This window comes from Phacochoerus africanus, chromosome 1, assembly GCF_016906955.1.
Source record: "Phacochoerus africanus isolate WHEZ1 chromosome 1, ROS_Pafr_v1, whole genome shotgun sequence".
Classification (NCBI taxonomy): domain Eukaryota; kingdom Metazoa; phylum Chordata; class Mammalia; order Artiodactyla; family Suidae; genus Phacochoerus; species Phacochoerus africanus.
Genome location: NC_062544.1, coordinates 156,520,052 through 156,540,726, shown reverse-complemented (window position 1 = coordinate 156,540,726; position 20,675 = coordinate 156,520,052). Strand labels below are relative to the sequence as shown.

The following is a 20,675-nucleotide window of genomic DNA, read 5'->3' as shown; positions in this document are numbered from 1 at the left end:
TCGGGACCAGTTCCCACACCAGGCGCTCACAGAAGGCAAAGAAGCTGATTGATGCCAACCAAATGCATTAGTGGAAAAGTGGTGGTAAAATGGTAGGGTAGATATCAATATTTATCAACTTGACAACTTTCATGAGTGGAAGCCACCTTTAAGGTTATAACTGACGGCTGGGTCCAGGGCTGGAAGAGGGATGAGGGTGGATTATATCTTTTTTTAAAAAAAAAAAAAAAAAAAAGGAATTGCTATTAGAAAAATCTCAAGATAGGAGTGCCAAGCCAGTATACCAGAAGAGAAAATGGGAAGAGAACAGCATAGAAAACACTGAGAGAGAAAAGAGCAAAGTCTGCATAGAAAAAAATGAGGTGGAAAGAAAAACGGTAATTGAACCCCCATGCCTTTAGACACACTGAAGTATGAAAAGTGAATAAAATGGTGAATGAGAAATACATAAAGGAATATGGACTTTGTCACTGATGTTTACAGTGGCAAGATAAATAGGTGTGCATGGGGACAAAACAGAGAATTGTCACTGCAGGAAATAATGCATGCAAAAAGTGGAGGAGAGGGGACACAAAAAGGAAATGGAAACCCAGAAACAAATGGATTCATCACGACGTCATTTTTCACCATGGTTGGATGTGTCATTAAGGCAAGTATGGAGATTGTTTTCCTCGGGGGTGGTGTGCTGGGAGGTGGGCTTCCAAAGCTGAACAGCACAATCTGGCATTGCACCCATGTGGAGAGGAGCTCTTTTCCCTGTGGCTGATGCTGTCTGGTTCGTGGATGAGGCAGGTCAGCAGGGCAGGCAGGTGTGGAAAAGCGAAAGCACTGTGTCCACAGCTGGGAGGCTTGGGGCTGACCTTCAGGTTCCCCAAGCTCTGTCCTCTCAGAGCACACTCCCCACTGTGCTTCTTCTCCGTGATGCTCCCAGCCCTGAGTGAACTGCCTATTTTTGACGGTGACTCTACAATTCCCCCAAACAAATGCTGCCCTGCTCACCAATTCAGGCCAGAAGACAATCCAGAGGAAGAAGGCAGATGCAGCAAACAACTAAAGGGGGATGTGTTTTTAAAGCCAAAGAGAGCCAAGTGCCCCATCCAGAGGAATTGTTTTTTGTTTTTTATTTTTTGTTTTTTTCCGAAAGCTGGGTTATTCCCAGCCATGAAAGAAAACCATCCCAAGTGCAATAGGCAGATTGATCTATGGCAGTCTACATATCCTAGAATGCTCTCGGGAACCTTGGGGGTGACAATTCTGACTTTGGAACCTGATGAGTGAGTTTAGGACAAAGCTAATCCTAATCTTTATAACAGAAGGTGAATGGAGAGAGAATGAGAAGGGGGGAGGAGACTGTACTTTAATAACAATGGACAAAGGGGAAAATAGAGCTGGGGCTCATCTCTTTCTCTTTTGGTACAGATAAAAAGTCAACGGCTGAAACCAGATAGGAAGCCTATCAACTCAGGCCAGCATCTCCAGGCAATCTCACTTTGGATTTTCCCCAGATGCAACAACTTGAGACAAGGTTTAGAAAGAAGTGGTTTCCCTGAGAGGCTATCCCAAGGAGCACTGGCAGACGGGTGGGGAAGTGAATAGGAAAGGAAGGCAGCCTCTGAAAGGTGTGCCCTCAACGCTTTGGGGGACTGACACAGGCTTAACCCCCAACTCCCCTGGAAAGCTCTGGGAGCCAGTGCAGGTACCACATGCTTCAGAGTTCACCCACCCTAGAGTGGAGGGAGCTAGAGGACCACCACACAATTCCCATCAGTCGTTGGTTGGGGGCCGCTTGGCCTGCTGTGCAGGTGGGCGGGGAAGCCCCAGGACCAGAGAGGCACTTCGGGGAAGAAAGGAAGATGCTGCAGATGGAAGCCGACCATGATGTAAGTGCAGGAAACAGAAGACCCACTCGAAAAGCCGAAAGGGAAGCTGGTGTCAACAACCTGTGACTTTTCCCCAATTCTTGGCTGAGACAAGGGAGGTTAAGAACCCACAGGCTGAGATCCAGAGGTGAGAACAGAACCCCAAAGCCTCTTACTGGCTGGGCATTTCACAGCGAGAGCACATTCATCTCATAACAATTTCTCCTCTGCCAGCAGTGGAACAAACCGCTTCCTCCCCAGGTGGCTGTGATATTAAAGCCCGTACTGCAGGTGACATGCCTAACACAGTGCCTGACGTACAGGAAGGGTTCACAAGCTGATCCGCTCATGAGCATTATCAGTAAACTGTTCTAGGAAGTGTTCAGGGGTGGGGGGGGGGAGGGATAAGGAAGTGAGGGGTGGGGAAGGGGCAGGGGGGAATGTAAGCCGCTTAAGGTTATATTAGTTACTTCACTACTACTTTGTTATTTTCGATCAAGGGCTTTTAAACGATGTATGCTAAGCTCTCCTACAGGAACTCTTCCATGGAAACTAATTAAACCATCTAGAATGTGCTGTAATGAATGGTGTGCAAGTAAAGACATATGTAAGGATGAATGAGGATGGATTCTGAGTTAATGAGCTCCACAGATATTGGGCTGATCAGTGCTGCAAAGGAGCTATTCCCGGAAGGGAGAGGCTCATCTCTCCATAGTGCCAGGATTCATGTAGGCCACTGGCATCCAAACAAGTGCGCCTACGTGGGAGAGAGCTCACACTCTAATGACCGCGGAGGTTGTCCACGGGCAGGTGTGCTACCTTGCTGGTTTGTGGAATTAAGGAGTGTGTGTGTAGGTATGAGTGTGTGTATGGATGGATGGATGGATGTTAGTATGTGTATATGTGCCTATGTGCGCGAGTGTACAAATGTGTGACTGTGTATACGTGTGCATGTGTGTGTGTGCATATGAGTATGCATATGTGTGTATGTGTGTCTGTGTATGTATGTATGCATGTTAGTGTGTGTATGTGTTTGAATGTACACATGTGTCTATGTGTATCCGTGTGTGTACATGTATAAATGTGTGCATATAAGCATGGGTGTGTGTGCATGCGCATGTGCACGTGTGATGTCTCGACTGCTATTCTGGGCCGAGGGCTTTGGTCATCATGGAAGCCTTTCACAGAAAGGCCAAGGATGCAGCACGAAGCCCAGGGGTGGTGATGCAATGCCAATTTAGAACATCCTGCCATCTATGCAGCAGTAAGAATCTGAACTTGTCTTCTCTGAAAGTGAAGATATCATTGTTAGACTGGGGAAGGGAAAGTGAAATCAGAAGTCTAAAAAATGGCTCAAACCAAGTGCTTTTCCTCTGATGGGGGTCTGATAGGGCTGGCCTAGGAGTGGCCCTGGCCTTGACTCCTCTGCCTGGGTGCAGGTCCCTACATCCTGAGTCTGAAGAGTGACTTGGCCACACATGTGCTCTAATACTCCCCCTGCATCCACCTCATCTCAAGCTGACACATTTCTCCAGATCTCTCTCCCGCATCACAGCCAGCCTTTTTCAAGTCCTAGAAGATGATGAGGGAAAAAAAATGCCTTTAGCTAGGCAGAACAGGTCATTTGTCTTTTGGCTCATTTTGTGTTTCTGCATAAATCCTGCATCAGCCTGTTCCTGCTCCCACTTGCCAGTGAGCAGTTTTTAATTATCAGGGAAATGGTATTTAGTGCAATGAATCACCAGACAGTGAACAAGGAATTCTAGTCAGCTGCAGAGTCAGGCAGAGCCAAACATTTGGAGACAGGGCTCAGAAAATGTTCTCAGATTGTGAGTGTTGGGGAAATATTATTAATGGCAGTTATAATAATATCAGATGTAATATAGCTCTATAATGTAAGACATTTAATAATGTTCTGTACTATGCTTCATGTTATTATATGTTTATATATTTAGAATAGTTTCTTATTATTTTCATTATTTTTAACCTGAGTTACATTCTTTTGGCATAAGAGTGGTATGCACAGGTCTAAATTTTAACTGATGGTGCCAAGAGATGGAGAAGAAATCTTGAATTTTATGATCTTCCAGTTTAGTAATTTCTATTGAAAGCTGATTTGCAGATATGTTTGTTCTTTGATCTCAAAACTCATTTATGTTATTATGGCCAGGGTCACAGCCTGGACTGCTAAAGCTATAAAGGACCATAGTCCCAGGAGATTTGCAAAATCTTAAACATGAACCAAAGCTTTAAAGATAATAAATTTGGGGAGAAATGACTTAGCCAATAGCCAGAGCCTTCCTGCATGGCATGGAGCAGTCCTTGAAACAGAAGATTCCCTGGCCATTGTCAGAGACTCTGGATTGGGAGATTAGGGTGCTTTTAAAAGGGAAAAGGCTTGGACAAATTCTGGGGATGCTGGCATACTGTGGGGTGTATCTAAAAAGTCAGCTTAGAGTTCCCATTGTGGCTCAGTGGGTTAGGAATCTGACATTGTGTCCATGAGGATGTGGGTTCCATCCCTGGCCTACTCAGTGGGTTAAGAATCCAGTGTTGCTGTGAGCTGTGGCATAAGCCTGCAGCTGCAGCTCTGACTTGATATCTAGGCTGGGAACTTCCATACATCGCAGGTGTGGCCTAAAACAAAGAATAAAAATAAAAATAAATAATAAAAACGTCGGGTAGGAGTTCCCGCCATGGCATAGCACAAACGAATCTAAGAACCATGAGGTTGCGGGTTCAATCTCTGGCCTTGCTCAGTGGGTTAAGGATCCAGCGTTGCCATGAGCTGTGGTGTAGGTCACAGGTGTGGCTCGGATCTGGCATTGCTGTGACTGTGGTGTAGGCTGGCAGCTGTAGCTCTGATTGGACCCCTAGCCTGGGAACCTCCATGTGCCGCAGGTGCAGCCCTAAAAAGCCAAAAAAAAAAAAAAAAGTTGGGTAGACAAGTTTCTAAGTGCCAGGGTCTCAAGGTAGACTAGAATGGGCCGGAGAAAGACCAGCTATGAACAGGAGGTGACATCTGGGTATTAAAAGCTGAAGGAGAAGATGGAACGCTGCCATCTCAGCCCTCTCAAGCATTCAGAAAGTGTGAAATCAGTAGCATGGACAGCTTCTTGATCCCATGAGGGAGTCTTCAAGGTGCCTGGAAGAGCCCAGTGCCTTCCTGCTGGTGGAGGATTCCTAGAATCCCACAGCAGGGTCTGGAGAGCTAGTGCATTAATTAGGTTGTTTTCAGTCACTGACATCTAATGTTCCAGCAGGTCTGATGGAGCCATGGGCAAGGGGGAAGGCTGCCTCTTCATTCCCCATTCTAGAGCCAAGGCAGCCTTCGTCATATTCATGACTCACCTAAATTTGGTCCAGATATCTAAGCACAAGAAGGAAGCTGTTTAGGGATACGCATGTAAACTCTGGTCCCTGGGAGGAACCTCATCTAGTCCTCTGCCTTAGATCATTGATTGCCCCTCATTTTCTTAGTGCTAATCATACACCCAACTAGAACTGCACCAGGGACCACAGAAGCTACAGGGAAAATAAAGCTCATGGGGTTCTCAGATCATTGAGACATGAAATAACTGGAACAATGCTGGAGAGTCCAGAATGAGGACCCCACACCGTGAACCAAGCTATAAGTGCTGTAGAAACCTTAGAAGGTAGAGAACTATGGATGTCAGCTTTCAAGGTCAGAGTCCTGGAAGGACAGGTCACGTGGTCCTCCACTGCACTGGGGGAAGCCTGGAGTGTCATGAGGCACAGCTCAGAGACAGACCTACCATTGGACAAGCAAGGAGAGAGTGGCCAGCTTGAGTGTGGAAAGAAGTAGAGTTTGAGGCAGAACAGTGCTGACACACTAGCACAGGAGGGCCTTGACTACCACCAAAGGCATTGGGATTGATGCCACTGGACACAGAGCTGCAACTATTCCAACAGCAGGGAAGGGACATGCTGGGAGCAAGGCATCAGGGAGTTCATTTTGCTGGCAGCCTGCAGCATTCCCGTGCATTGTTGTGAGGAAGGGCTTGGAGGCTGAGAAAATACCTCTGAGGTCGTTGCAGTCACTAAGGTGCAAGATGACTGTTTTCAACCAGAGTGCCACAATGACAATAGCAGAAGAGACAAGAGAAATTTCAAAGGAAGAAATGACAGCACCTGGTGAGCAGTTAAAGCTGAGAAATTAAGGCAGGACCAGAAGAATCTAAATCAATGCCAAGACTTTCAGAATCAAGTGGTACTATTAACCAGGTGATGGACTTTGGGAAGGAAACCTACAGTTAAGGAAGTTTGCACATGCGGTTTTATTTTTTTTTTTATTTTTTATTTTTTTGTCTTTTTGCCATTTCTTGGGCCACTCCTGCGGCATATGGAGGTTCCCGGGCTAGGGGTCGAATCGGAGCTGCAGCTGCCAGCCTACGCCAGAGCCACAGCAACGCAGGATCCGAGCCGCGTCTGCGACCTACACTACAGCTCACGGCAACGCCGGAACCTTGACCCACTGAGCAAGGGCAGGGACCAAACCCTCAACCTCATGGTTCCTAGTCGGATTCATTAACCACTGCGCCACGATGGGAACTCCCTTTTCTTTTTTTTTTTTTTTTTTTTTTCACATGCGGTTTTAGACTCTGGTTGCATCCATGCAGTGTGCAAGTGTCTAGAAGTCAGTCCCCAGACTCAGAATGGAAGGAGTTGGAAGACTGGATCTGGCATTGCGGATGTGGGTTGGGCACATAGGAGTGGTAGCTGAGGCTGTTGATGAGAAGGCTGAAGACTGGGCGGTTTCTTAGGGCAAATCTACCAGGGAAGGTTGATAAGCACTAGACAGAGTTTGCTTCACCTGCTTCTTGGGGCCAAGGCCAGGACAGTGGGTTACTGTCTTTTTCCATGAAAGAATGGAGTTCATGGGTGCCCAGACAAGGCCAGAGGAAGAATCCAAGAAGAGGAGTCCTAGGGCAGGCAACAGGGCTGATGGAAAAGCACTGAATTGGAGGAAGCGCTCCTTTCAACATTTTGTTTGGAGGTTTCAAGATTTGTCCTTAAAACTACAGGTATTGCCAAATATGTGTCTCTATGACAAAGCAAGGGAACCACAGGTTACTTGCTTTGAGGAATGTATTTCAGGAAAAAGAGATAACATCTTCCTGCTTCTTGAGTATCAATGACCAGGGCAGGAAGGTTCTTGCAGGCAAGGCCCACTGTCAGGCAACCTGATGGCAACAGCCCAGGAGCTGGGAACTCAAAGAGTTAACCTGGTTTCTAGAGGTTCTGGCTTAGAGCCAGCAGCAGACACACGGGTGAAGCCAGCTCATTAAATTTATTTGACATTTAATAAGCACCCACTGAACACCTGGCCACCTTTTGCACCTGGGGGCCTGTCCTCTTCTTCCCATAGGCCCTCATTCACTCATGCTTAGTTATAATGCTCCTGGTGCCTCCAGGAGAGGCAGCCCAAATGGCCACATCCTCTCTCCCTTCTGCAGGCACTCCTGTCTCTACCCTCATGTCCATGGTGATTTAGATGGTCTTCTGCAGTTTGGAGATGTCACCCACAGTCAAAAAAGCTGGGTGTAAAATCTAGCTGAGTTTCTGGGTTGAAGCAAGTCCAGCATCCTACCTACAAGCAGGAATCTGCTCTACAACATCCTTTACTGATGTTGCAGGTGGGTCTGCAAGAGCAGAGAGCTCACCCCACTGTGCACAAAGCAGTCTGTCTCTGAGTTGGTAGGTCCAGTTGTAGGGGGTGTTCTTACTAGCACTGGGAACTATATCTAGTCACTTATTATGAAGCATGATAATGTGAGAAAAAAGAATGTATACATGTATGGGTGACTGGGTCACCTTGCTTTATAGTAGAAAATTGACAGAACACTGTAAACCAGCTATAATAGAAAAAATAAAAATCATTATAAAAAAAAAGTCTGCCTACTCTGATCTCTCACCAGTGTTTCCATTTAACCTCACAAAACAGCATCTCCTTTCCTTCACACCATGATGGGCTCATGACCCCTCTGGGTTCCTGTCTGCTTTTCTCCAGCACCAAATCAGCTGGTGTCTCTGAGGTGACACATCAGGACTTGGCACACTTCATGGTCAGGTGCTTGGCTGACAAAGTCCTTCTTGACATGGGGTCCTCAGAAGCAAGAATATCCCTCTAGATGTGTTCTCGCCAGCACAGAAGACAGCGTGTTGGTGTATTACCTCCTCTGATCTCAGCTTTAATTGTGACCACAGAGTCAGACTGACCTGAGTTGAGAACCTTATTTGGCAAATCACTAATTCCAAGATTCCAGATAGGCTACTGGATTTCTCTGAGGCTTTGTTTCCTTACATGCAAAATCTACTTCTTGGGACAGTTATAAGGATTAAATTAATTTAAAGTTACTGTGCTTAGCACTATAAGTGCTCAAAATTGGAGGGTTTTGGTAGTATTATTCTGCATTAGTAACAGGGATTGGCTTTTTTTAACAGCTATTTATCACTCCTATTAAACATGTGATCCACTAAATACCTCAACTTTTTCAGACAAACAGACAGCAAGCCAAATCTCCTCCTCTTTGTGCTGCTTTATTTTTGTTTTAACCTAAACACTAGATTCTAGATTTATCCCTCTAACATTTTGTCTTGCAGATTTCAAATTAGCATTCAAAGCTGTTATATAGCCCTGAATTTTGCTTCTGTCTTCCATGGTATTACTTTTGCTACCCAACTGTTACATACAAACTTGATAAGCATCCCTAGGCTTGCACCTGACTTCTGAATTTAAAAAACAATCAAACAAACAGGAGATTGAATAGGACAAGAACTAGAATAAAAAATGGTGACTTCCCTTCTGGCTGACAGAGTCACTTACCCACTTTCTTTTGGAATGAAGACTGGCCTGAACGCACTTTGCAATGCTTTCCCTTAAGATTATCAATTTTTTTTTTCTTTTTAAATAGATAGTTTATTTACCCCAAAGTTTCAACCCTGATATTGAAGGCTGGAAATTATCAAATATTTTTGCCAAAATAAAAATCCATTACATATACAATTCCTCCTGAATTTACTAAATGCATAACTCTAGCAAGTGAGATGAGGTCCCTATAACTTTTCTTTCCTTCCTTCCTTCCTATTTCCCCCTCTTCCTTCCTGTCTTTCTTTTTTCTTTTTATGGCTGCACCTGCAATATATGGAAGTTCCTAGGCCAAGGGTCAAATCAGAGCTTAATTTGCCAGCCTATACCACAGACACAGTAGCACCAGATCCGAGCCACAGCTGTGATCTACGCCATGGCTTGCAGCAACACCAGATCCTTAGCTCACCAAGCGAGGCCAGGGATTGAACTCACATGCTCACAGATCCCATCCCATCCACAGTAGGAATTCTCCCCATAACTTTTCTTAATAAAACTGTGTTCATTCCCAGTGATCACTGAGTTTATTAGTTTTAAATGCCCAGAACCCATCTGCTTTCCAGTCTCTTCAAGCATCTGGCTGGGATCAAGCTCACACTACTATTCTGTATTCCCCATGTTCTCTCCTCTTGCGCTATGTGAAAATTAGAGTGTTTTCCAGTCTTACAGTCTTTGGACACATCTCCCATTTGTTTTTGCTTTTCTCAAAGTTTAACAAAAGTAACTGTGCTTGTATCTGCAGTTGCCTATAATATGGAGATAATTCTGTGGGGGATGCTTTCTGAAAGCCCTTGACCCCTCACCAAGCCCTTACCTTCTTCTCTCCCCACCCTGCACACTCCATCCATCTCAGAAATCCATGCAGCATCAACCACCATCAAGTGCATAGTTATCCAAGCCCCATAAGAGCCTGGTAACATTTTCCAAATGTAGAAATCAACTGGAACTTTTCTAAAGATAGATTCCCCAGCCTACCCTAGCCCACCTGGATCATCCCATCCAGGCAATTTTTAGTCAGCCAGCACCTTTTGAGAACAGCCCACAGAAACCACAAGAACACACCGTCTGTTTGCCTCTTCCTGGACATGGGAAACCCATACTCCCACCCATGAACATGAACCCCAGGCTCCCAGGCTCTTCATCCCCACATCTAGCACCACATCCATGCACTTTCTCTTTCCTACCTGCCTTCCCTCTGGTCTCTTTCATCCAAATCCAAATCCCCCTTAACAAGCCTGTTCTCTGTGCTCAAGGCTCAGAGTGAGGACATAAGCCAGTCCCCTAAAGAGGACCTGGCCTTCTCAAATTGACCACATCTGCCATGCGTCAGGGCTAGAGAAAGTATTACATTTGCCAACATTTCTGTTATCACCTTCAGCCTTTGCATCAGCTTGAAAGGTGGGTCTGGGAAGGCAGGGAGCCGCCAGCCTCTGTATGGTGCCCTATGTGCTTCCTGCATGGGCAGGTGTCGTCTCAGGCACAGATGAGTGAGGCTGGGAGCCAGTGCAGGTTTTCTATCCCTCCCAGGGCAGAAGGTACTTAGATCTCCAGCTTACCACCCACATCCCACTGTGAGGTACATGCATGTAGGTGGCCCAGGAATGGCAACTTGTACACATTCAGATCAGGCATTATCCATATTTCTGCCTCCTGCAGTAGATCCCAGAGTGGGGACTCAACAAACTGCCAACCAGGACTCCTGGCATCAGCCCTCACCCCGTTTTGACGTGCTCCTAACCTCCAGGCACCTTAAGCCTCTGTGATAGGGAAAGATCCCGGGTTCAGCAGCCAGGTTGAGAGGGAGTGCAGTCTACTTCCACCACCCATGAGCTGTCAGGACATGGCAACATCATCTCACCTCTTAGATGAGTGCCTACCACCTAGAGTGGTTCTCAGGCTCGGAGACGGTCAGATGAGCGGCCAGAATAAAGTTCCCAATGCAGGGCACAGAGGAGGCTTTCCCTAACTAACCACTCCTACCCTCCCTGTCTCAGGCCAGGTCGGTCCTCCAAGAGACCCTTGAGTTTCCTCTTCTGCTATACGTGTGCTGAGTCCTCCCCCAGCTCCATGGCCCCTTGACTGTGATTCTCCAACAGTAATAGCTTTACTCAGAGTGACGAATGTCCACAGGAGAAAATGCACTAATGCAATCTGATGAGGGAGGCTGTGCGTTTAGAGAACCTGAGTGCAAAGAGGAGCCAGGTTTCAGGAACTGGATGAAAAGAAAACGGTTATGAATAGAAGGAAAGAGCATTTATAAAAGGAGAGGTGATTTTAAAAAGAAGGCAGACTTCTAAGGCTGCTGAGGGAGTCCACTCTGGTCCCTGAAGAACCCTGCAGCCCAGAGTCCCTGGGATGGAGATGGCAGAGCCTGTCAACACTGTGTCCTCAGCCATCCTCTCTGGTTGCAGCAAGGCCACTGCTACTGCAGACTGGGTGGTAGGTGTTCTGTGGACCCTGAAAACCAGGGGAAACCTCCTTCTATTGGCCTTAGCAGTGACAGAGTCCCCCATAAGAAGCCTGTGAGCACCTTGTGAGCAAACCTCTGTGCATGTGGGTGCCATGTGGCGGCCCAGCAAAGCCAGCACCTCCAGAGCAGGAGAATGGTCAGATCTCAGGTTGAAGTGGCCAAAAAAGCAGCCATGTGCACTCCAACCTGATGCTTAGGTTCTCTATGTACCCAGACTAAGGGGTGGTCACGATGCTTAGTTTGCCTGCCTTTAAAAAAGGAAGCTTCCTCCTAGGGCATCCTGTCCTCACCTTTGGGCACCTCTACATTTCTAGTCTTCAAAATTGCAGTCCTTTTTTTTATGGCCACACCTTTGGCATATGGAAGTTCCCAGCCTACAGGCTGAATCAGAGCTGCAGCTGCCAGCCTATGCTACAGCCACAGCAATGCTGGATCCGAGCTGCATCTGCTATCTACACCAGATCCTTAGCCCACTGAGCAAAGCCAGGGATTGAACCTGCATCCTCATGGACACTGTGTTGGGTTCTTAACCCGCTGAACCACAACAGGAATGCCAAATTCCTCCTTTTGAACCCAACATACAGTCTTCTGCTTTCAGGCTGGGCCATCTTTAAATGTTTCATTCAAAGCATTCAGAGGATGCCAAATCCAAAATAGACCTTATGGTGGCTCTCAACATGGGCAGGAGCGGGCCCAGAGCAGAATCCTGAGAGGTAGAGGCAGGGAAGCAGGGAAGTAAAGGAAAGCCCTACAGGTAATTCTGATGCACCTTAGAGGGGGCACCTTAATTTAAGAATTATATGAAGATTGGAGTCTCTGTCTTTCAGCTCAGGAAGCCAAGGCCCTGGCTGGAAGAGCAAACGCACAGGTTGATAAAAGTGAAAGCACCTGTAAATTTTGCAGTGAGGCATAGAGTCAGGACACAGGAAAGGAGAGAGAACATATTAAGATTTCCCCTCTAAAAACAGTGATGTTCAAATGGGAGCCCAGGTGATACCACCCCCCCTCCGGCAAAAAGAAAGCAGGGGAAATGGGACTCTTACGTATTGCAAGAGCTGGGCCTGTAGCACAAGAGGGCTGCTCTCTCAACACTCCCCATTTGGCTACTGCTGGGTGGAGGGGCTGCCTGGACCCCCTTGAGTGAGTCTCCACCCACAGCTCCTTCCCAGCAATGACTTCAGAACAGCTTAGAGCCCAGCTGCCAGGGGCTTGGGACTCTACAAACCCTTGGCAGGTTCTTGATCTTGGATTGATAGATCCTGAGCAACAAAGACTGATTTACAGGGTGGCCATTGTGCAGCCCCAGCCAGCACTGGCCTTGGCCATGTGAGAACAGGACAGGTTACTGAGTGAGCATCCTGGCATCGCTCTCTTGCTTTGGGGAACCTTGGATGAGAACTTTTTCCTTGGAGCCCATTTCTGTTCCCAGAGCCGCCCATCCAGTGAAGGCCTGCTTAAGGTGTGTGTGGGCTCAACCTGCTTTTCCTGCTCACCCACCCAGGGAACAGGAAGATGGGGCTGGCACAGCCACTGCAGGGCTAAGCTGGGATGTGGCTCATGGAAGAAGCCTGGGGCAGAGAGGGCACAGCATACAGTGTTGGGGCAGGTTTTTGAGGGCATCTGTGAAATTCAAAAGGACCTACATAGAAACAGGACATGTCTGCTGTAAGGATTCAAGCATTCTGCTTTCTGGAGGTAGGTGGCCCGACTGACCACCTGGGACCCTTTAGGATCCTGCAACGTTGTAATTACATAGATTGAAGAATAGCTCTGACACAGGATTGTACATTGGCGAGGGGACATTTTAGTTATGGAACTATTACATATGGGTTTTGGAGAAAAAGAGAATAGATAACAAGAGAGAAAAACTTTTAAAGGCACTGCTTAAAAGAAAACACTTGGGAGCAAACCCAACACTTGGGCCTCTTGGGCTCTGCTATCTTTTTAATTCCCTACATTCATGTTCTCTGGCTTATCTGTGAATTTGGTTAACACATCCCCCAGCTGCTCCATAGGATAAGATAAGGCAGAAGATGTTAATAGAGAACCCTCCATCTTTTCCCACTGAGTCTGATTTCAGGATTCATTGACTTGCTAAACTCAATCTTCTCCTTGCATGACATGTCCTCTACGGGCTTATCAATGCAGAAGATCATCTACCTGCCAGGCATCCAATGAGTGCCGATGATGGGCGGGCACAGATGGCTTTGACCCCTGGGGACTGAGGGGCTGGGTTCTGGGGGCTGGGAGGGGGCTTGTGGTTGGGACCTGCCAGTCTGGCTATAAGGAGGACCCCGAGCACTCGAGTGCTCCACTCAGTGGTTCTCCAGGGCAGTGGGCGTCTGCATCTACTCACCTCGGCCTGTGCTGTAATGCTGGAGTTTATCGCTGTACACAGCCTCTTTGCTGTAAGCCCGTTTCCTGTGGATACAAGGGAGAGACGGTCTCTTAGCCAGGGTGCTCCCCCATCTCTTTGCTCCTGGACCTCCACCCAGGCCTCCTGTCCTGACAGGGGCTCCCCTGGGCATCTCCTGGAACTGGGAATTGCAGCTCTCACTTTAAGTGGAGCTCCTGTCATGTCTGGCTTGACCACCAGTCCGGGCAGCATTCAGATCAAGGTCTTTCAGAGGCCAGGCAGGGCTATGGGTCTCCATCAGAGCATGGTGCAGAGGCTCTGGAGGATGCCTATTAACACTCTGGGCCGCACTGCGGGACTTCTGGAGGGGAGGCGGGGGCGGGCAGCTACAGGGCTGTGCACAGCAGAATCTGGGCTAAGCACCCAAGGCAGCAGCAACAGTATTAAAAATTCACAAGGCCTTCAGGGCCTGCTCTCCTGCAGGACTCAGTGTTTCTCTTTCCTCCTCAGCTCCCCTCCCGCCCACCTGCCTTGTGCCCTGTGCCAAGCGCCCTGGATCCCTAGCAAGTGGATGGGCTGCTGCACAGGGCATGATGTTCTAGTGGATCAAATGCAATTTTGTCACTATCACTCCAAAAAAACCATCCCGTGGAGGGGGGCTAAACATCTTGGCTAAAATGAGCATTTCAGGAAGAATGCTCAGAGCTTTGCCCAGCTCTTAGAGAGGATTTTATCTGGGGCACAGAGAAAAATAAATGATTTGGAGAATTCGAGGCTGCCTGTGGATGGAGATGGCGTGACGACTGTGGTGACTTTGTCCCCAAATGGCCAGCCCTGTCCAGTCTGAAGGACCTGGGAGGGGTCCACAGGTGGGGCTTCCTGCAGGAAGGGGTGGGGCAGACGGCCTACCTGCTGCAAACGATGGAGATGGCCACCAAGGACACGACGAACACGACCCCGGCTGCAGCCGAGCCAGCAATCAGGGGCAACTGCTCCCGCAGCTCAGACTTGTAGTCCTCTAGGTGAGAAAGAGGCATGAGAACCTTCCTGTATTCCCTGTGCTGATTCTCAGGGATGACACCAAAGATATCAGATGGAGAGATTAGAGAGGGAGAGGGAGAGGGAGCCTCTATGCTGCAGAGCTGTAAGCCTGACCCAAACTAAATCACAAATAAAAATAGCCCAAACCAGTAGTTGCAAACTATTACATTTAGAATGGATAAGCAATGAGGTCCTGCTGTATAGCACAGGGAACTATGTCTAATCACGTGCTAGAACTTGATAGAAGATAATATGAGAAAAGAATATATATATATATATACACACACACATATAAAACTAGGTCACTTTGCTATGCAGCAGTAATTGACAGAACATTGCAAATCAACTATAATAAACAGTTTTTTAAAATAACCAAAACCAAATGACAATGACAACAATAAAAGCAAAATAGCAGTGACAGAGAGGATCTCAGAACTGAGAGCTCATGACATTGGTCCCAGAGCAGAGGTGACTCTGGTCTACCCGCCCTCATTTGCAAGGTCTCTCAAAGGCCTGTCAGCCACACTAAGGACGTGTCTAAGAAGGGGAATGGAAACCACTGCTGAAGCATCGTCTCAAACACAGAGCTGCTAAGGTGCCGCACAGTCAACAGATGCACTGAACAGATATTGAAGAGCATCTGCAGACAGCCAGCACCACGCCCAGTGCTGCAGAGGATAAAGAAAGGCTGAGAAATGACCCAGCAACCTCAAACTCACATTCAAGAAGGATGGGGTCCAGGCTTCTGCCAGTGTTAGCCCCAGGCTGTATGATGAGGGAAGGGGGTGCCCACAGGCCAATGGCACTCACCCAAACCCTGGCTCTACGACAGGGAAGCTTGGTCAGTTTGGACAAAGCATTTAGTCCCTCTGACTCTCAGACTCCTTATCTGCTAAAATAAACACTTTTTAGTCAAATCATGTAAGCCATATTTCCCAGTGTCTGACCTACCATATTTGGTGCTCCGAATACAAATTCTTTTTTCCTAAATCCAAATAAGCCATTTGGCCCAGAGAGCTATCACTGTGGTGATTCTCTCACTTGATGTCAAGGAGCCATTATCAAATATTCAAGACTGAGGCAGACGGAAGTCAAGCTTTGTATGTTGTGTTCTAAGTAGGGTCGCTGGGTATAGCAAATAAAAATACAGGATGGCCAGTTAAATGTGAATTCCAGAGAAACAAATAACATTTTAATCTGAGTATGGTGCAAATATTGCACAGGAGACAATGAGGCTAAAACATGACGTGTTGTTTATCCAAGATATCACTGGAGCTCCCTTATGAATTAGTGGGTTAAGGATCAGCTATTGCCACTGCAGTGGCTTGAGTCACTGCTGGGGTGTGGGTTGGATCCCTGGCCAGAAACTTCCATGTGCCCTGGCTGTAGCCAAAACAAAAAAAGAGACTGACATTTAACCGGCCATCTTGTATTTTATCTGGCCATCTTAATGATAATTCCTCTTGAAGTGAAGCTCCCCGTGCCCTGCTTCAGAATCATTTGAGCCCAATTGTTAGACCTGACCTGGGCCCCTCCTCTGAATCAGAATCAGAATCTCAGAGTGAACAGCAGGATATCTGTGTGTTTGCCAGGCACCCCAGTGTTTGGGACCCATCCCTCAGCTCAGTGGGTGGGGGATAAGACTTCAAAAGACAAGGATGTTGTTCTCGAAGCTTCCCACTCTGAAGAAATCAATTTTAAAGACCGAAGGTAGAGTTTTAGTTTCCCTCCACTGGAGTGCTTTTTGTAACATGCGTGTTTTTAAAAAAAATTTAATTGGTAAAAACAATGCAAGGAACCATAGGGAAGAGAGTTCAAATGAATTAAAAACTTCCTAAGCCATGTGACCTTCAGCCTGTCAAACTGATTTCTAGAGAGTCAGAGGGTCTGAGAACCAACATCCTTGAGTTTAGAAATCTGCTTTTCCACCTGCAGAGCTGAAGGATGGTTCTCAAATACCGGGGCTCGTAATCACCCAGAGTGCTTGGTAAACATGTAGATATTCTGCTGTAGGAACAGGGTAAAAAAGTGAGGCAGCCAAGTCAAAGGTTAGCAGGTGGCAGCTCTAAGCAGCCTAGGACCACAGCAGCTCTGCCCCATGTAGAGGTCACCTGCCCAAAGCATGGTCACTGACCCTGGACAGGATCCCACGGGTCCTCTATGGCCCAATGACCCAATCGTTAACCAACCTTCAGACTCACCTTTGTGCCGCAGGAAGGCCTAAAGCCTCAGTGAATATAATTACTACTGATGTGTGAACCTCATTCATTAAGACAAATACTCTGGAATTTGGCCACTTACCAGAACTCTCTTCCATCCAGCCCCTCTTGGGTTTACAAAACTTAACTGCCAAATGTAAAAGGAATCGCCTTCTTGGGAGAAATCTGTTACTTCTTGATTTGTCTAGCGGAATTGCCAAGAGACCAGCGCTCAGAGCATTGTAAGTTTGGAGCTTTTAATCTTGTGTACCTCCTGATGCCAAAATGCCCATAAATCTAGATTGGTAAGCGAGGTGCAAAGAAGGGAGCAGAGTCCTTCAGGAGCAGAATATAGCCTGTGTTCTTTTCACACCAGCAGTGTTATTAATTTGATTAAACTGGCTCACCTTTCTACCCTAGCTCACCATCCTCAAAACATAAGCCCAAACTCACCTAAAATAAAAGCAGAACCAGCTGCAAACTCTAATCCTACAGAGAGGCCAGACCGCTCACATCAAAGCATCCAGGCATAGGTCACTGGGAAGTGGTGAGCTCTGCCCAGGGCGGCAAGCCCCCAGCTTAGGGCAGAGTTTTCACACTAGAATACCCACCAACACTGGCTTCTCAGACATGTTTTCAGGAGAAAATGGATATTATAATTTTTATATGAAATCATAAGATTTTTAAATCTTACCGATGACTTTTCAAATTGTTTAAAAATACAATATGAGTCAATACAAAACCTTGAGCCTCATCAAGTACCTCCGCAGAGAGCGCTGGTCTAAAATAAAACATTATGTAAGGGCAGAGTGTTTTCTATGTAATTTAAGTACTAAAGGAAAAGTGAAAGGCTTTCAATTTGGGAAGCTGGGAATAGAATGACATTTGGGAACCTGTCAGGAAACAGCTCGTCAATGAACAAATAAATATAGGTAGGTGGATAGAGATTAGATAGATAGATAGATAGATAGATAGATTGATAGATAGGGGAATCCATTCACTGTGTTAAGTGGCTAATGTAGAGACAGACACCCATACATCATGCTGAGTTTAAAGGGAAATAAGATTTTCATAACAATCGAGGGGAGTGGTCTCAGAGCACAGGGAAGGGAGGGACTTAATAAAGCCCAGAGATGGAAGTATTTTTGACAGATTGTATGACTTTGGGGATAAGTTGGAGAACAATGGCTGTGGTTCCATCTGGAGACACCTCAGGAGGACTCACTAGAGGTCACATATGAAGCTGCTTCAAATATTCTGAGAAGCCTGCTGCAGCCACTCCTCAAACTGGGTCTCCCCATTGTCTCCCTGGAGCCCTTGGCTCATGCAAAGAGCCTATGTGCTTGGTTCTCAGCTGGGAGAACAGAGGAGTGATGTGGGAGTGAGGGTGAACCGATGGCCTTGGTTTCTGTGGAGGTCTCACTGTTCTGCAAACGCAGGCGGCCATGTGGGGATCTCTCTGCGCATGCGCGCTATAGAGATGCTTCCAAGGCAACTGCCTAGTGAATGGCGTCTACAGCCACCGGGCGCAAACCCTCCCGAGGGAATTCCAGGGGAATCCAGTTAGCGGTTGGCATTCTGGCTGCGACCACAGCCCCCTGGGGTCTTTCTCTCCTCCCCCAATTGCCTGCCCTGCACCAGGTCCCCAGCCTGCCCCTTACCGTCCGTCAGAGTCTGGAAGCACATTTTGCCACTGAACTTGCCGTAGCCGGCCACGGTGCGGGCGCGCACCTGGACCACGTACACCATGCCGGGCCGCAGGCCATCGATCCGTGCGGTGTTGGTCTGGCTCCTGGCCATGGAGGAGTTGAACTCGTTGTGTTCCTGCAAAATAGCAAGGTGAAGGGGTCAGCAGCGTGCTCCTGAGCACAAGGGCCCCCTAAGTTCTCCATCCTGCAGATCTGCTAGAAGCTGTCCAGAGCCCTAGGACATCCTGGGAATGAGGACATGTTAGCCTAGACCTAAGGAATGACAAACCAGCTCTGGGCCACCGGGTGATGACTCTCTTCATAAGGGGACTGAGGGAGCTCCAGGGCCTGGCAAGGGGGTGCATGGACATTTTCTACTCCTTGCCCCTCTGGGCTTCAAAGCCAGAAAAATAAAGCACATCCAGCTTTGCAGAACCCCTCTCATCTCTGACCTCAGCATAAACAAAGGGGACCACATTCACAGCCGGCCTGCCTCTCTTTTTCTTGCTTCTGCTGAGCCCTGGTCTTGTCTTGCCTCGCCTCACTCAAGATCTTCCTGTCATTCCTCACAACGGCTGTTCTAGATCTCTCCTTAAGGGACCTCAAGTCCTTAGGAGTTCCCGTCGTGGCACAGTGGTTAATGAATCCGACTAGGAACCATGAGGTTGCGGGTTCGGTCCCTGCTCCTGCTCAGTGGGTTAACGTTCTGGCGTTGCCGTGAGCTGTGGTGTAGGTTGCAGACGCGGCTCAGATCCCGCATTGCTGTGGCTCTGGCGTAGGCCAGTGGCTACAGCTCCGATTCAACCCCTAGCCTGGGAACCTCCATATGCCACGGGAGGGGCCCAAAGAAATAGCAAAAAGACAAAAAAAAAAAGGGACCTCAAGTCCTTAGACAAATGACTGTATCCAGTCCGCTGAAGAGCTTGAAGCCATTCAGAACTACCTTCCACACTGTTTCTGCCTTCACCTTGGTGTGTGTCTGTCTGTGCCCCCATCGTCCAAGTTCCTCTCCACCAGCATCTAAGGAGGGCATGCCCCTTTTCCCTGGAGACCAGAGCCTGTGTCCCCAGTGCTCCCACTGCTCAGTGGGCCAGCCCCACCCTCCTGTGTGTCACTATCTCCAGTATCTTCTGCCCTGCCCTCAACAGTCCCTGCTTCGTGCACACATAGGTCCTCTAGTGGGCACAGACCTTGATTGTGTCTCCCTTTCCTCCGACTCTCCCACCATCATGAGTGCCCTTAAGGTGTCCTTGCTTTCCACTCTTCGCTGCTGATCTTGTGTAATATACGGTTTGCACCTGGACTTTTGTAGCCTCTCATCTTTTTTTTCTGCCACTTCCTCCCTACCAAATCCAAACTTCTTTTGTGAACAAAAATCTCTGATTCCCTAAAAGTATTGTCATAGAAAGACAAAGCTCCTGAATCTCACCTCATAGGCCTTTCATAACAAAGTCAATTCCAGTCTCTCATATCCCCCTACCTTGCCACCTTGCTGCCCCTCCAGGTACCACATCCCTGGCCACCAGACCTTTGCTCAGGCTGTTTTCCAGTCTGAAACACTTCTCTCCAGGGCTCCTCTACATTCTCTGTGTTCCTTAAGCATCCTTTTCTAGGGAAGGATCCCTTACCATTCCAGCCTAGGGACTGCCTTCACTGCTGCCCTCCATCCTTCACCTTGCCCTCAGCACCTCCACATACAGCATCCCAGTCTCTAGTCATTTCCACATGAGCACTGTGGAGAGGGTAGCTTATCCCCCAGTGTGCAGGCGCACAAATTTAGAGTCTGGTTATGCCCCTGTTTGCGCTAGGAATCTTAGAGAAAACTGGTGATATTAGTGAAAATAAAGATCTTGGGTCACCAAGAGGAAGCCCGAGGTCCCATGTGCAGACCTAGGTCACTGTGACCAGTTTAGCTACAACAGTCTAAGAGGCCTGATGACTAATGAGCAGAGAGCTGATGACAAGAGGTCTACAAGCCACATCCTTAGTCAAGGGACAGAAGAAACATGGGGAGTCAAACCAGGACAAAAGAACGAAGTACAGTGATAAGAAATTACCAGTGTCCTAAAATATGTAAAAGCTCCCTTCCAAAGGCAGAGATGATGTGATGTGTGAGCATTCATTCATTTGGCCTGGCACTATACACAGGCTGCAGGTACCAGGGAATGGTCCTT

General features: G+C 47.6%; 1 protein-coding gene across 1 annotated transcript in view; it reads right to left on the bottom strand.

The window, feature by feature from the left end:
- Positions 1-20,675, bottom strand: part of EPHB1 (EPH receptor B1) — a 307,377-nt gene that overhangs the window by 73,837 nt on the left and 212,865 nt on the right. Inside the window, exons 7-9 of the mRNA XM_047752118.1 lie at positions 18,475-18,637; positions 14,484-14,592; positions 13,575-13,639 (exon numbers count right to left, since the gene is read on the bottom strand). Coding sequence (XP_047608074.1) covers positions 13,575-13,639; positions 14,484-14,592; positions 18,475-18,637 — 337 coding nt within the window. The remainder of the gene's footprint in view (positions 1-13,574; positions 13,640-14,483; positions 14,593-18,474; positions 18,638-20,675) is intronic.